At 43.0% G+C, this 17,559-nt stretch overlaps 2 protein-coding genes across 2 annotated transcripts in view; both read right to left on the bottom strand.

Moving 5' to 3' along the window:
• Positions 1-6: 6 nt before the first annotated feature.
• Positions 7-1,968, bottom strand: LOC145720736 (calmegin-like; the record flags this gene model as incomplete). The annotated part of the gene is given in 2 exon segments (XM_081815313.1): positions 7-1,701; positions 1,704-1,968. Coding segments are annotated over 2 exon segments (1,608 nt in total), but the record flags the coding sequence as incomplete, so codon positions are not given.
• Positions 1,969-6,570: 4,602 nt separating this feature from the next.
• The window catches only part of METTL21A (methyltransferase 21A, HSPA lysine), a 12,125-nt gene continuing 1,136 nt past the window's right edge, over positions 6,571-17,559 (bottom strand). The window contains exons 2-3 of the mRNA XM_081815311.1: positions 16,839-16,960; positions 6,571-7,924 (exon numbers count right to left, since the gene is read on the bottom strand). Coding sequence (XP_081671437.1) covers positions 7,527-7,924; positions 16,839-16,960 — 520 coding nt within the window. The 3' untranslated portion in view covers positions 6,571-7,526. The remainder of the gene's footprint in view (positions 7,925-16,838; positions 16,961-17,559) is intronic.

Genomic DNA, 17,559 nt, shown 5'->3' with positions numbered 1-17,559 from the left:
AGCCATTTAAGAGGAATTTCTAGTAACTGATTTTCCAACAGCAGGAAAGCTGCTGCATATTATTTTGCTCTGTACAAACCAAAACTTTCTCCAACTTTTAAAACTTGGTAACTTCTAATGATAGTAATCTCTTAAATCGGATAAGTAACGTGCCACTCCTTTATTCTAAATTTAAAGACCAGGTAACTTCAAAGTTTTTTGTTTTTTTTTTTCCTGAAAAGAAAGACTAAAATAAATGTCTGAAAGAATAACATTGCTAGATATTAGAAACGTGCAGATTGACTCAAGTTCGGCTCTAGCACGCTGATGTTAGAATGCCAAATATCTCGCTCAGGAATTAAAAATACTTGAATAGAGTTTATTCCTTTCGTACTCTTCTCTTGCGTACGGACTTCACTGGCCCATCTCCAGATCCCGTGCTCTCATCCGCTTCTTTCATCTCATCCTCTGATCCAGACTTATTTGATTTATTACCCTCTTCTTGTCCTTCTATAATTTCAATTTCTTTTTCACTCTTTTCCTCAGGTTCACCTTCCTCTTCTTTTTCAGGAGTTTCAAGAGTTTCACCATCACTTTGCTTCTTTTCTTCTTCCAAATCTACTGGTTTCTCCAGGGCAGCTTTCTTTTCCTTCACTTCTTGCTCTAGTGCTCCCTTTGTTTGTGGTTTACATATGTCAGTTTTTTTATACTCTGAATCTTCATATTTTTTCTTGAATTTTCTTGGCCAACAAAATGAAGCAATTAATGCTATTGGAAGCCCTGCAGTCAAAAGATAAATGAGCCAAAGCCATGGGCGCTCTTCAGCAGCTACCACTAACTGTTTAAATATACCAGGCTCGTTAGCATTTGCTACCATTATCTTCACTCCCCAACCATCTGCAGCCCAGCGATCTGCTATTTCCTTTTCTGAACAGATAATAAAATTATCAAAGTAGATATCAGAGGTCATAGACCAAAGCTCTAAACCAAGAGCACGGAAAGAAGTCAGAAGAAATGGATGATCATCTTCAAAATAATCTGGATTAGGAATTTTTCGAGGACTCCAGATTCCCTGGTAGTTAGGATTATCTATCATTGGAGGTCTCCACACTCCTTTGTATTTGGGGTTATCTATCAGGGGAGGTGTCCACTCACCACACCCAATTCGACATGCTGGATTAGAAATACGAGGCGCCTCCCATTCTCCATCCATGTCTTCATTCCAGTCATCAGGTTTTTCAGCATTAGGATCTGGAATAAATTTTGGTTCATCATCAAGCCAGCCATCAGGTTTAATAACACTTAAATCTTCTATTTGGGCAGGTTCACTTTCATCCCAGTCTTCGGGTTTGACAGCAGAAGGATCTGGGATTTTTGCTCTTTCATCCCATTCATCAGGCTTTTTATCACTGGGATCTTCAATTTCTTTGGGAGGATTAATAGGAGGAACCACATCTTCTAATAGGCTTCCTTGGTTTACAACTATTTGATCAATTAATACTTCAAATGTGTCATCTGGATTCATCACAAGGGTATAAAGATGAGTCTTCCTGTCTGTAAAGAACTTTTTAAGGTCTACATCTGGAGGTTTGGCATGTTTCTCTTCAAAAACTCCAGTTTTAGGATGCTTATGTCTGAAGATAAAATGAAGTTTATAATCTTCTCCACATTTATCTGGTCCAAACATAATGGTATAGGATGTTTTATCATAAAAGTTTTCTGAACGATCAAGGGTTTATCAGCAAAAATGAAGGGTTTTGCTAATACAGCAGCTATTGCATGATGCTTTGCTCGAGATTTCAGTACCAGGCCTCTGTCACCGGGCACTCGGTTTTCTTTCAATTCTTCTATTTCCCATCTTCCATCATATATGGAAATCTCCGCATCTGTATCCTCTTTCTTTGCTTTTGATAAGACCCACCCAGCCAACCTTCCACTATCAAAAGTTTCTGTAAAATATACTTCTCCTATAGGTTGAGGTGTCTTATATTACCTGTCCGGCGGGCCCGTTTTCGGCAGTGGCAGCTCAGATGTCCGAGTCGCTGCCACTTGGTCCCCGCACTTCCCCAGACCAATCCCGCCGGCCCACAATTGACCATTTTTAAGTGAACAATTCAGTGGCATTTAGTGCCTTTACAATGTGCTAGCTACCACCACCTGTAGATCCAGTTCCAAAACATCATCACTCCAAAATAAAAGCCTGTACCTATTAAAGAGTTACTCTCCATTTTCCTTTCCCTCCTGCCCCTGGCAGCCACCAATCTGCTTTCTGTTTCTATAGTTACCTATTCTGAATATTTCATATAAATAGAACCATATGTGACCTTTTGTGTCTGGCTTCTTTCACTAAGCATGTTTTTGAGTTTTCCTCCACACTAGCATTTACCAGTACTTCCTTCCTTTTTTATGGCTGAATAATAATCCATTATATGAGCCACAGTTTATCCAATCATCCATTGATGAACATTCAGATGTTTCTATTTTTTGGCTATTGTGCATAGTGCTGCTACGAACATTCATGTGCAAGTATTTGAGTCCCTGTCTTCAATTCTGTTGGATAGATACCTAGGAGTGGAATTGCTGGGCCATATGGTAACTATGTTTACTTTCTGAGGAACTGCCAAATTTTTCCTGAGCTGCCGCACCACTTTACACTCCTCCCAGTGATGTATGAGGGTTCCAATTTCTCTATGCCCTGGCCAACGTTTGTTACTTGTTTTTGTTTTAATTATACCCATCCTTATTGGTGTGAAGAGGTATCTCATTGTGGTTTTGACTTGCAACTCTTTAATGATTAATGATGTTGAGAATCGTTCATGGGTCTGTTGGTTATTTGTATGTCTTGGAGAAATACCTGTTCAAGTCCTTTGCTCATTTTTTAATGCTGTTTTGTTGTTGTTGAGTTTTAGGAGTTCCTTACATAATTTTGGATACTAGACCCTTATCAGGTAATATGATTTGCAATTATTTCTCCCATTCTCTTAAGTTTTCTTTTCACTTTCTTGATAATGTCCTCATTTTTTCACTTCATTTCCTTAAGTAGTATGTACATTTGGTAAAAACTACAAATGCAGAAGCAGTTTCTTGTGTATCCTTTTAGTGACAATCTGTGCATGTACATGCAAATCAATGTCTATTCTCTCCTCTCCCCTTTTTACATAAATGGTACTTTTTCACTGAATGTGTCTTGACAGTTCTATTTCAGTATATGTACATCTGCCTCAGTCTTGCTAACTGGTGTGCAGTATCCCATTATATAGATATCTCATAGTTTATTTAGTAAGCACCCTCTTTTGTGGACATTTAGGTTGTGACTTTTGACTGTTACAGATACACACAAGTTAGTATAAATACAAGCTAGTTTATCTTTAGGATAGATACCGGAAAGTGGAAATTGTTACTTATTAAGTATGGTTGTATTCATATTTGGAGGTTGCTTCCTCGGCATTAAGAATCTGCTAAATTGGGCGCCTGGGTGGCTCAGATGGTTAAGTGCTGCCTTCGGCTCAGGTCATGATCCCAGCGTCCTGGGATCGAGTCCCGCATCGGGCTCTCTGCTCCTTGGGAGCCTGCTTCTCCCTCTGCCTCTCTCTCTCTGTCTCTCATGAATAAATAAATAAAATCTTAAAAAAAAAAAAAAAAAGAATCTGCTAAATTAATAAAAATGTTATTAAGTATTTTTTATGTCAACTTTTATATATAGTCTATGTAATTTTTTTTTTTTTTTAGGAGTTAGAAGTAGCAGAACCAGCCTTGACACAAGGCTTTGTAGTAGGTAGGCCTTTCTTTTCACACCTCTTTCACAGGGTTTACCCTTCTAATCTTCCTCAGAGGCAATTGTTCTCAGCCAGGAAACAGTTTCTCAGCATGCCAGCTTTTCTAGTGTTAAATTTTAACACTTTGCTGGTTGTAGAAAGAAAAGCATAACATGACTTAAGAGTGGAAAGAAACTTCTGAGCTAACAAATACTGTTTTTAAAGTGACAAAAAAGAACTGAGGCCTGCCCTGCTTTCATGCAGTTCCTGTCAGTGTTAAGAGAAAGTCTCTTGTTTCCCAGAACAAGGTTCTCCATGCTCACAGCAATGTCTTGCCTGATTCTTGTTAAAGACCTTGAAAATGCTACTTCTGTCTAGGTAGAGGTTCTGGGGTAGCAGGAGAACTGTGACCACATCTCTGACACTAAATCACATGACTATCTCACCAACTATGATGTCAGGCCCTAGGTCAAGGGCCTCTTACCAATACTGGTACATTAAAAAGTGATTTTTTAAATTACTTTAAAATTTTATTTTCTTGATTTAAAAATTGATAAATGCTTCAATCTATCAACCACCATAAACTAAAAGCATAGAGAGTAAATGGATTTAATACTAGAGGTGAATCTTTTTTTTTTTTTAAAGATTTTATTTATTCATTTGAGAGAGAATGAGATAGAGCACGAGAGGGGGGAGGGTCAGAGGGAGAAGCAGACTCCCCGCCGAGCAGGGAGCCCGATGCAGGACTGGATCCCTGGACTCCAGGATCACGACCTGAGCCGAAGGCAGTCGCTTAACCAACTGAGCCACCCAGGTGCCCTAGAGGTGAATCTTTTATATAAGTTGATAATTTTGTTGAGAGTATGCTTTATTTTTTGATCTCTATGATTATTTATTTATCCCTACCTTGGGCAAAGGAAAATAAAGCACAGAAATTAGGCAATAAGTAAACATTGATTTACCCTTTTGAAAACATTTGCCCTTTATGAAGAGGGCACCTAACACTTGTCTTCTAGGAGCATAAATTGTATTTGGTAAGATAAAACATTCCAGACAATGTTGTTATTCTGCCCTGCATTTTCAATTTAGTGTTCAGTTAATTTAGATAAAGTGTTTTGATTAGAATTCTGATCCTTTTGTATGAAAGAATGTTCCACTAGAAACTAACCAAAGATAGTACCAGGGCTTTGGATAGATCTATCATGAATTAAAGCAAGATACCCTTAAGAAGTAATCCACTTAGAAGATGACAGTGTACTTTATAGTGGTGGTTCTAAGAACCTGATGTCATACATACATATATTTTAACATAGCATCCGGGCACCAGTATTTGGCTTTAGTTGTGGGAAAAGTCACTGATACCCACTGGATAACTGTCTTAAGAATTCTAAGAAACTGAGCAATGTGAGAATCAAGGCTTAGTGTACAGTAGGTTTAAACTAGGTTTCTATCCTTGAGGATAAAACAAGCACACTTAGAATGTACGCTTATGGGATCAATTAATCCCTTAACATAAGAGAAAAATGTCACAACTTTACTGACATTTATAGTGGATACTGTGGCATACCATCCAGACATACCCTTCTCTCCCCAACCCCTCACCCCCCCACCCCCCGCACCGCCCGTGAAGCAGTCACTGCCCCAGCTTCTGAGAATGTTGGTTGATGGCCCTCCGCTGAGATTCTCTCCAGGTATTTTCTTCACCCTAAGGTCATGCCCCTCGGGTCAAATGACTAATCTCTTCTGCTGGGATATAAAGTCCCTCCCCCTTGCCTTAATATGGCCCAACTGCAGGGCCATCCCAGCTCTCAGTTCTCAGAGGACTTTCCTGACTGCATCCCAGCCCAACTTCTCCCTCCTTCCCAGTCTTGCTACTTTTACTCCCTCAGAGAGGTAGATCTGAAAGCATTCCCATTTAAACTTTGCATCCTAACCTCCATCTCTATTTCCCCAGGGAACTTAGCCTTTGACAACATTTGAAACCCAAAGCCAAAACAAACAAACAAACTTGATTTTTCACTGAAACAACCAAACAATTCCTGTTGAATTTTTCTTGCCTTTCATTTTCTTCTATTAAGACAAAAAAAATTACCTTTTTCTGATTCTTATTTTTTATGAACATGTAAAACCACCAATTAATGCTTGCTTCACTTGGTAGAGCATCCAGACATCTTGAAGCTCCCCACCCCCACCCCATCCCACCTGTCTCCATCCACACCCACAATCATTTTAATATCTGTTCTCCAAAGTCAGGGATATTAAAGTAAAGGAGCTGAACTCCAATTAAAATACTTCTAATAACATACCTGAATGGGACTGGCCTTTCATTACAGTGTTGACGATACTGTACGGCTCCTTGTTTTCAAAGACCATCCATGTTCATGGCACGCTACTGGCATTTTATGGATTTGCTAAGCTATGGATATTTCTATTTCATGTGCATTTATCAGAATTTTGTTGAACCAGTACATCACAGAATGCTCAGAATTTTTAATTCGTAATTCATCTTTATTAAAGTAAAACCTCTAAAATATATGTAGAAAATAATGTATTGGGTATTTTCACATCCAAGATAGTCATTGAAGGTTAAGGGGAAGGAGGAGGTCTTATTTCTAATGTTTTACAAAGGAAATCTATCTCTAGTACCAAATACCATACTGAGATTATATAATATTCTTGTCATCTAAATTTGTTGAAGCTGTTAAGCTTGGACACTGTTAAAAAGTATGTGTGTGACTTCATAAAGTCTGTCAAAGATAATCATAAAACAATGAAGCAATCATTTAACCCAAAGACCAGTCCCCTCTAAATGGAATGTATCTTTTTCATTCAACCAATATTTGGCTCTGAGACACTGGCTACTGGGAGGCAGCCGGGGAAGAGGCACGATCGAGCAGTCCTGGCCCTCAAGAGGCTCCCCATCTTCTGGGGAATCCAGACATGGAGTAAGCACTTACAAGTACAGTATGGAAGGAGCTTCTCCTCCGGGGAGCTAACTTCCCATAAGGGGTGAGATTTAAAACCGTTTTCATTGTCACCCCATGCATTACAAAGAGGAGGGGAAAGCCTAGGCAAGAAATACAAGAACAACATTTGGGGAAAGGGAGTGCTAAGGGAAAACCTAAAGCTTTTGAAGAAGACAGCCTGTGCACAGCACATGGAGGGCCGAGATTCTAGGGGTTTTCAAAAAGCAGCTAAAATTTTATTTTTACTTAATCCTTTACTTATATACCTAAATCAGAAATTAAGCCAAAAAGCATGAAATGAGACCTCCGAGAACTCATATCCTACTCTCAAATAGCCCAAACTATTTAAGACCTAAATGGGGCAGATAAAAAATATCTCAAGAGCTTTAACAGCTCAGGGGATATATACATCAAGCCTCTTGTTTTATATTCAGAAAAGTAGAAAACTGGGCTAAACATATATCTCAGAATTATGTAAAATAATTTGCATGGGTTAGCCTCACCAAAACAAGCTCACTGCTTTGACGATGCCCTTATACCGGCCCTTCATTATATCATCAGGGGAAATTGTGTATCAAGAGGGAGCAGTATGGGACACAGATACCTCATATGCTCCTTTAATGGTAAATTTTGCAGAGTCAAATAGGACTAAAAAGTCATAGCAATGGGACAGAGTGCTGCTCTGTTTTAAACATGCACTTTGTCCCTCGAGAACCTTTGGTTAGACTTTTTGTTCAGTAAGCCATTTCATTAAACGTGGTTCAATTCCCAGTCTAAGACATTCACTGACACATTCAATAACAACATTCTTATAAATTAAAGTCAGCTATAAGTCCTCCCTCTGGTTTCTCTTCTGTGCTTTGTAAATATGTACATCTTTTTCAGAATCATAGTGAACCTTACTCACAGTAAATTGCCTCTCCAGCATCGCTAAGAAGTTGTTGTCCCGTTCATAGCGAATTCGGCAAGCTAAAAGAATCACAGAGCGGTTGCTACTGAGATGTTCCAAAGTCTGAAGAAGATCTGCGAATGTTTCTTCTAAATATATGATATCAGCTCCAAGTATCAGGTCAAATTCTCCAGGTGAGTAACTCCCCAAATTTTGTCCCCAAGTCAGCTCCTTAACAACAGCTTTGGGTTGGATATGGGGAGGTAAGTTGGCTTGAACATTTGATTTAAGAAATTCTAATGCTACTTTCCGATCCGTGATAGTCACATGAGCACCTAGAATGTGGGACAGAGAGACAGTTATGTGCACATCAATACAACTGGTCGGGACGGGGGAGGTGGTCAAGTTAAACAGCAGGGTGAGTGTCTAGTATTCCACCGAGTAGCCAGAAGACCATGCCCTTCATGGATGGCTGTAGAAGAACAGAACAATGACCAGTAGCTCCTTCTGCACTGCTTACTGGCAAACATGAACCTTTGATGTGCCTCTCTGACACACCTGTTTGCTAAGCTCTCCCGATAAAATGCAGAGTCCCCAAATGACAAGCTGAAGCTTCTGAATTCTGCAGGTAGAGCTGGCCCACCCTCCACAGGTGTCTACCACTGTACTTCATTCATTAGGTCATGATCTTCAAGTCAGTAGACCTGAGGGTAAAATGGAATCCACAGAAGAAAAATCTAGGAGCAAATAATTATGAAGATGACAAGATACCCAAAACAGGGAAAGGCCACTTTCTGGAGTCTAAGCTTTAAAAGGAATCAAGGGAGGGCGCCTGGGTGGCTCAGTTGGTTAAACGACTAACTTCGGCTCAGGTTATGATCCAGGAGTCCCTGGATGCTCAGCAGGGAGTCTGCTTCTCCCTCTGACCTCCCCCCCTCTCATGCTCTCTATCTCATTCTCTTTCTCAAATAAATAAATAAAATCTTTAAAAAAAAAAGGAATCAAGGGAGAGATTAATTGGCTATTACAAAATCCCAGTCCACATCTGCTGTTAGGAAGCAGCATTATGTATTTTGTGTGTGTGTGTGTATAATTTTTGGAAAGTGGTAAACTTAGAATTACTAGATTGTATCAAAGTACTATAGGTTAAAATGTGAGATCATGTTTTCTAAATGCTAAGTTTCTACATGCAGTGTATAAAATTAATGAGGCAATATTCCGTTAATATTTCTTGTGAGTTGCTTACCATGAACCAGTAAACTACCAGACTGAACTGGTAGTTTACCCTTAAGGTGAAAGAATCACGTAAGGTCGGCCCTGAAATACCTCATCTGCATTGCAGTAACAATATAATATGTGTAATCCTGTTTAGTTTGGGCCTTGTAAATTCTGAAATTTAACATTGTGATTCATTCTTCATAAAATGACCTCTCATTTGCACCCTTAGTTGGTAATCTTCATGGGTAATCCCCCACAGGACTCCAGACCAGCTATAGCAAGCACCATTTCAGTGGCAGCTCAGACTGATGTTTCTCATCTTGACCTGTAATGTTAGGACACTATGTAATTCTACCTGACATTTACAGCCCTGAGTGTGATACTGAAGAAAACGCTCAAGCTGTTAGATTTTACAAGAGTGCTCCTACCACTTTGACCGTTCAGTGCTAGACAGCATGCTGCCCGATGAGCAGAATTCGGAGATACTTCTCATCTCTCCTGATAATAAAAAAAATCACACACAGCCTTTTCCTGGTTTGACTCAGAACTTTATCACTGGCTTTCTTAACAATCTGCATTTGCAGGCAATCCTGGAGTGATCTAGTCTTTTGCATATCATCTCGGTGTTCATTTTAATACTTCTTACATGTAAACCTTTTCAATGCCTGTCTCAGGGGGTTTCTGAAGCTACTGCTAACCAGCTAGGGGTTCCGGGAGTTTTGCCAGGATCTTGATGTGAGTTGGCCACTCCCCTGTAACATCTGTCAATTGTACAAATAGCCAAGTAGCTACCATCAGCCAAGGGACAAAAGCCCCTACCCTCACAGACCTTACATTCAAGTGAGGAGCCAGGCAGTAAGAGGAGTTTTTAAAATGAGAATAGCCAGTATGTCATTTAGAGATAAGGACTAGGGGGATAATAAAGCAGGAAAGAGAGATGTGAAATGTCTGGAAGTAAGGGAGGTGGGGCTGACATTTCAGACTGAACAAAAAGGGAAGGTCTCACTGAGAAGGGGACTCAGATGAAGGTCTGGAGGAAGTGAAGGTATAACTGAGTGCGTCGCAGGGGGAACAGTCTTCCTGGCAGGCAGAAAAGCAAGTGCCAAGGCCTACAGGGGGGCAGGCAAGGAGGCTACCGTGGTTGGAATGAGTGAATGAGGAATGAAGTAGTAGAAGATGAGGTTGAGGAAGTAACAGGCAGGAGGCAGATGACCTATGCAGGCCTCACAGGTCATGTTTCAGAAAGGCTTTGGCTTTTTCTGAGATGGGAAGCCAGTGGAGAGTGCTGAGCAGAAGTGCCAATGATTTCAGGCTTTAACAGAATTTCTAGCAGTAGGTCAAGGAGTCGTGTGAAGAGGTCACCACAATGACCCAGCTGAAGGAGGCGGGTGGTTTGCCCCTTTGGTCTAACCACCCCAGGCCAGTTCCCAAATACACCTGCCCAGGAGCAGCCTCTCCTGCCTCTCCTGAGAAGCACTCCCCCTCACCAGCCACTCAGGTTTCATCACCCAGATGTCATCCCTGCATAGGGCAGCTCTGTCTGTGGTTTCCTTTTGGGTGTTTGTTTAGGGGGGCGCCATGGAAAAGGTCTTAGATTTCTTTGAATCTGTCAATTTCCTTTGAATCTTCCCCTTGTGATTTGGGGAACATACAGATCATTTGCCCTGTAGTTTCCCACAATCTGGATTTTGCTGATTGTACCATTTGTGTAGTTTAGCATGTTCCTGGCTCCTCTGTGCCTCCTGTAAATTTGAGTTTACTTTTTTGAGCAAGACTATTTCAGAGGTGGTAGCGTGTTCTTCATCAAGATGTATGTAGGACCTGGTAGGCTCTATTTTTGTGATGTGAGCAGGCACAAATACCCAGTGCCCAGATCTTTAATTCGCTAGATTCCTTTTGCATTTGTTTGTTGAGAAATTTCTATAAAGGGAAGTTTCTTTCAACTACTATTTGGTTACTCATTTTGTACAGAAACTGAATAGGATAAACTTTGCTCCTCCCTCCCCTTTTATACACCAGATTCCAAAGATCTGGTTTCTAAGCATCCTCGAAAGATGACTAATTGGGTTTATTTTGTTGCTGTTGTATTATGAACTCATGGATTAAACATATTTGATATATTTAAATCCAGTGCCATTATCAATATTGATGTTCAAACTGTCCTATCTTTTGCCAGTGGACTTTTGACACAACCCCATGTCATCCTTGTTAGCTTCCTTGCTATCTGGTATAATGAGATATACTGGGTCATCTTACCTATTTCCTGCTACAGAAAATACATTTCCATTACACATTTTCAGCCGCTTAAAATTTGATTTTTTTGGGCGCCTGGGTGGCTCAGTTGGTTGGGCGACTGCCTTCGGCTCAGGTCATGATCCTGGAGTCCCGGGATCGAGTCCCACATCAGGCTCCCTGCTCGGCAGGGGGTCTGCTTCTCCCTCTGCCCTCTTCCCTCTCATGCTCTCTGTCTCTCATTCTCTCTCTCTCAAATAAATAAATAAAATCTATAAAAAAAAAAAAGATTTAAAAAATTTGTTTTTTTTTCTTCTTTAGATAGAAGACAGCAGGTTTGTAGGCTGATGGGAATGGTCAGTTGGAAAGAGGGAAGAAAAGTGATTATGCAGGAGAGGGAAGAGGGGAGAGGGGGTTGGCCCGTGCAGGGCAGACCCTGCGTGTGAGAGCATCCCACGGAGGGCAAAGGTGGAGCCGGTGGGCCCAGGCACGGGAGAGTTAGAGGCAGCGTGGGAGGCTATAGAAGTTCTCTTCTGCCCGTCACAATCTCCTCAGTGAAATAAGAAGAAACATCACCAGCTGGGAGTGTGGACGGGGGACGGAGAAACTCAGCAGAGTAAGAGAGGAAGGAGAATGGGGCTGCACAGTGGCATCACCTGCCCCTTGAGGTTCCTGAGCCACGATGTGAAGTGAGACCCCACAGCAGTGTGCTGCCCACAGCCACACGGGGCTGCACGGACACGGGCCTGGAATCAGCCGAGGGCTACCCTCCACCTGCTATTCAGCCTAGCGAGGAGAAGCAAGGACGGGCAGAGTGCCCAGGGACGTGAAGATGGTGAAGAAATGACCCCCCGGGAGGCTCATGCTGTGTGTGGAGGGTGTGGCAACATTTAGCCCATGACAGACTCATGGAAGCTGACCCAACATGACCACATGTCCCTCGGCCACTCACTCAGTAATGGAGAAAGAACGCATGAACCCCTACCATCACTTTAGTTGGTACTTTTGTAAGCAACACCTTACTTTATTCGAACATGGGAGCACATACTACGTACTAGAGACACAGAGATGAGCAAAACAATCCTTGGCCTCTAGGAGCTCAGTCTCAGGAGGGAGAGAGACACAGAAGCACAACTGTGACGCAATGTGGGGAGTAAAATAGGGAGATGGGGTTGTCAGGAAATGATGTGGTCACAAAGGACACCCTCTTAGAGAGGGGCAGAGGTCAAAGAATTCGGAAGGAAGGGAAATCTGAGCTTACACTGGGAAGATGTGGCATTAACCAGGGGAAAGGGGTGAAGAAAGGGCATTCAGGGCAGAAGGGACAGGCCAGAAGCCACTGGTGTGTCCCTGGAACCGCAAACAGTGCAGCCGGTCTGAAACAGGAGCCCGAAGGGTCAGGCAAAACGGGGTTAGAGCCTCATGAGTCTTAGGCCGTGGGGAGACACAGGGCTTTTTTTTGTTGTTTTTAACTAGGCTCCATACCCACTGTGGGGCTTGAACTCACAACCCCGAGATCAAGAGTCGCATGCTCCACCGACTGAGCCAGCCGGGTGCCCCGAGCACTTCTGCAAGGAGGATGGGCCGCTCTGGCCTACTGGGAAGTGGGTCTGAGAAGACAAAGCAGAGGCAGAGAGGTGAGGCGATGGGGATGCGCATAGCATTACGGAGGAGACAGATGCTGAGAGCTCCAGCCAGGCCAGGGGGCACGCAAAGGGAGAACTGGAATCAAGAAACTGTTAGAAGACAGATCAGCGGGGCTCAGGGAGGGAGGTGGGGCTGGGGGAGGGGGTCAAGCCCCCGCTGGCTTGAGTGATGACTGGGGTGGCCACACTAACTCAGAACAAAAGCAAAGGATGAGTTTGCAAAGAGAAGAAGAGTTCAAATGTAAACACACGTATGTTTGAGGTGCTGAGAAATAGCCAGGCAGAGACACCCAGCCTTCAGTGAAACACAAGTGGAAAGTTCAGTGGAGACTTACACACCAGGAGTACAGAAAACTAAAAGACAACTCTTTCCTGAGCGCTATATTTTAAGACTGTTCCCAGACTTGGTTGGCATCAAATCACCTCAGAAGCTTTTAAAATCCAGATTCCCTAACCCCACCCCAACTTACAGAGCCCTATCTTAAAAATGAGATAGTTTTTTCTAAGAATAGTTTCCACACAGTACAAAGAGATTTTCAAATGAAGAACCAGGGTTTAAGAGTCAGAACTGGATTCCAATTCTAACTCCACAGTCCATGAGCTTTGTGACCTTGGGCAGGTTTCCTAACCTCTATCAAGCCTTCATTTCACCACAGAGAGAGCCAAGGGGACCCACCCACCACACAGGGGCACAGTGAGAAGGACCTGTGAACTGCCCGGTAATTAACAGGTGTTGTTTTTTCTTTTAACAGGAAAATCTCATCACCCATTATTAAAGTTCTGCAGAGAACTCACCAGGGGTTTTTTTTGGCTTTTTAATATAATCTGTCTTTTCCTTCCTCCCCCCTCAGAATTAGAATGGAAGCTTCCTGAGAAGGCAGGTATCAACAGCACCAAAAACCAGGCCCGGCTTTTGGTGGGTGTTCCCTGAATTCAGGAATAAATGACTCAGGTTATGAAAAACGAAAATACTTTAAGAAGGAGAATGATCAGCATCTAACATTTCAGAATCACTACCTATTCTAGTTCTCACTGCCTCCTTTCTAAAAGACTAACTTTTTCTTTTCCCTCAGGTTTCAACCTCCAAACTAACGCCTAATATTTTGCAGCCACAACAAATAATGGGTATGCAAATCACATTGCACAGAGAGGTGCGCACAACGTTGAATGAGACAAACAGGTGTGTGTGTATGTACGTCCATATACATGTGTGTGCACACACATACACCTCTATAACGATGAATTACAACTATGATTAAAAATACAGATGGAGGTAGGGCACCTGGGTGGCTCAGTTGGTTAAGCGTCTGCCTTGGGATCAGGTCATGATCCCGGGGTCCTGGGATCGAGCCCCGCGGCGGGCTCCCTGCTCAGCGTGGAGTCTACTTCTCCCTCTCCTCCCTGCTCGTGCTCGCTCTCTCAAATAAATAAATAAAATCTTAAAAAAAATACAGGTGGAGGAAAAAGAATGGAAGGAAATACACCAAAATGGCAACAGTACATATGTTGCAGAGTCATGAATAATTAGGACGTTTGATGGGTTTGTCGTCCCCCTTCTTCATTCTGCTTCTAGGGCTATTTTTGAAATAGAGTGACATCACTTTTGTAAAAGAAACATTACTTTTCATGATCTTCTAGTTTGTTCAACTCTTACTCCAGAACTATTTGAGTAACTACTGTGTGGCAAGTGGTGTCTGGGGCCAAGGACACACAGAGGGAGGGGGAGTCCCGTGTCTCAGGAGCCTCAGCGGGCCAGGACAGACAGACACAAGGAACAACCACCTGTTACAAAATGTGACACAGGTGGTGCGCAGACCAAGCGCTGTGGAGAGAAGAAATCAGGCAGTAGTGAATTGTGTGTGGCAGGGAAGGATTCAAAGAGGTGACAGGGAAGCCGGGCCAGGAAGCACGCATCCCCCGTCCCGAGCACAAGGTCTGTGGTTCCATTCCAGCCGCTCCCCAGCCGTCCATCTTGTGAGGCAACAACTAACCAGTCCCTCTCTCTGCGCTCCTCTTTGAAGAAGCTCATCCCAGTTTTCCCCACCCCCCACAGCCAGATTTCTAGAACACAAACAGAAATACTCAGAGGGGCAATCAACATTTATTTGAGCATTTGCTTTGTGCCAGTCAATGAGCTAACCGCTTCCTATGCCTAATCTCATTGGATCCTCACGTGGCATGAACTAGTATCTCCATTTTATAGGGAAACTGAAGTGGAGAGATTGAGCAACTTGCCCAAGATCACAGAGCTAGTAAGAGTTAAAAGACGTGTCAAAACCAAGTATAACTCTAAACCTATGCACTTTGCCAACTAGTCTCTACACCAGCTGATGCAGCTGTGCAGTTCTCCTGGGGAAACAGAAGAAACCTCGTTTCCCTTCCAGGTAACTCCTCTCACATCAGTAAAGTTAGTGTCAAGGAAAGATAATAAAGAGCCACAGTGTCTGACAAGCCTGGTTTGACTCTCAAGTCTCCACTGACCAGGACTTCACAAAGGGGCTTAATCTCACAGAACCCCAGTTTCATTGGCAAAAGGAAAGTTAAAAATAATATCTAACACCCATGGGGATGTTCTAAGGCTAACAAAAGGCAGCGTATGAGCAAGAGCCTCATCAGTGCCTGTATGGGCTGTAGGGTGAGACAGCTGGAAACCTAGATCCCCACCACGCGGCCCCTGTTCCCCATCACATTTGGGAAGGCAAGATCTAAACAGAGAAAGGAATACTGAAAAAAAGAAAAGTTACCAGAAAGAGGACACAATAAAGGAGGGGCTTTCGTGGGTCCTCGAGTACCTGTACACTATGTAATGGAATCCCAGCTCCTGAAGTGTGGTCTGAGTACCAACTGTCGGCATCGTCATCCCCTGGGAGCTTGTTAGAATTGGAGGCTCTCAGGCCTGACCCCAGATCTACAGAAGCTGAAACTGCATTTTAACAATACTGAAGTGATAAATGTTATATATTGTGTCTTAGAAGGTGGCCTATCCTATCATTGGGTAGTTTGAACTGCATGAGCCAGAAGCTGTAGAAAGGAGTCAACAAAGAATAATAAAATAAAAACAAAAGCTTAAGGGCACATGGGTGGTGTAGTCAGTTGAGCATCTACCTTCAGCTCAGGTCCTGATCTCAGGGTCCTGGGATCAGCCCTGCATCCAGCTCCCTGCTCAGTGGGGAGTCTGCTTCTCCCTTTCCCCTGCCCCTCCCCACTGCTCGTGCTCTCTCTCTCTAATAAATAAATAAAATCTTTAAGGAAAAAAAAAAAGCTTAAAAATGCTCTAGGCCTAAAAAAAAAAAAAAAAATGCTCTAGGCCTAAGTTAATGTGTGCATACCAAATAAAAAAAATGAAAAACCTTGATATCAATTCAGGACTGCATACTGTGAATACAATTTTTTTTAAAGATTTTATTTATTTGACAGACAGAGACAGCGAGAGAAGGAACACAAGCAGGGGGAGTGGGAGAGGGAGAAGCAGGGCCCCATTCCAGGACCCTGGGATCATGACCTGAGCCGAAGGCAGATGCTTAACCGACTGAGCCACCCAGGTGCCCCTGTGAATACAATTTTTAAATATAAGATGTCAGTACAAACTACAGCAGGGCCGACCCTTCTTAGAAGAGGAAAACCAGCCAAGTTTCCTCAACAAGGGAACTATAGGAATGAGACTACCTGCTCTCCCTGCGTCACAGGGTTAAATCCAATAGAGACTGGAAGGCCCCTAAACTTTAAAAATCTATGTGGGTGAATATGAGAATTCTCTTTGAACTGAAAGTTGCCTTCAGATCATATTATTGGCATAATACTGAAGGGGGCAGGAACCTAATTCAGACAACCTAATTGTCTCCTCAACTGCAATTCTAATTGCCCAAATAAACGTGTTTGCTTAAAAAACAAAACAAAATTAAAAAAAAAAATAAACTGAGGAGAGCAAAGCAGTCTCTCATGAGAAGTATAAATAACAGGATGAGAGCAAGAGCAAGAGAGAAGAAAGCAAGCAGGTTTGCTGGAGTTAAGGGCACCAGCAGCCGACTCATAAGCACGGGGCACAGAAAAATCCAGTAAGGGGGAAACCAATACGTGTCTGTGTCAAGGAAACAGCAATCACACCTCGCAGTGAGTTGACTCACAAAGGAGTGAGCCAGCGTACAGCACTTACCCAGCAGGGCAGCCACTATGCCCACCAGCCCGGTGCCGGCACCCAGCTCCACCGCAGAGCAGCCCCGGAGCTCCACAGCTCCCATCTCCAGATACGTGGAAAGGACGACAGCCTGAATCAAAACACAGCGGGGTGATCCAAGTCAACAAGTGCTTTAGGAACCCAAGGGTTTCGGGCAGACTTCGCACGAGCAGGAAGACATGACATACCCCTCTCCTCCCTGCAAGGTTCCAGTCCCAGTTTGGCAACAGGCAGAAACTCAGCTGCTGCTGGGAGGGGACCCCCCAGAGCGGGCACAGACGCTGCAGCCTCAGGCCCCACAAGCTCCCTCCCGGGGACAGTAAGGGTCAAGGACACTGCCCACACAACACAGGGTCCTGCTCAATCTGGCAAGTTTCACTTCTTACTCTTTGTTATATGAATTATATCTCAATATAAAGCTGTTATTAAAAATAAGTAAATAAAGGGGCGCCTGGGTGGCTCAGTTGGTTAAGTGACTGCCTTCGGCTCAGGTCGTGATCCTGGAGTCCCGGGATGGAGTCCTGCATCGGACTCCCTGCTCAGCAGGGAGTCTGCTTCTCCCTCTGACCCTCCCCCTCTTGTACTCTATCTCATTCTCTCTCTCAAATAAACAAAATCTTAAAAAAAATAAAATTAAATTAAAAAATAAGTAAATAAAGACCAGTCTTATAATCCACTGTGGTTGTCTGCAGAGCCCCAG

The sequence above is a fragment of the Leptonychotes weddellii genome, chromosome 3 (genome assembly GCF_054177405.1).
Source record: "Leptonychotes weddellii isolate Sample4059 chromosome 3, ASM5417740v2, whole genome shotgun sequence".
Lineage (NCBI taxonomy): Eukaryota > Metazoa > Chordata > Mammalia > Carnivora > Phocidae > Leptonychotes > Leptonychotes weddellii.
Note: the sequence above shows the minus strand (reverse complement) of the source record. Positions and strands in the feature narration are given on the sequence as shown.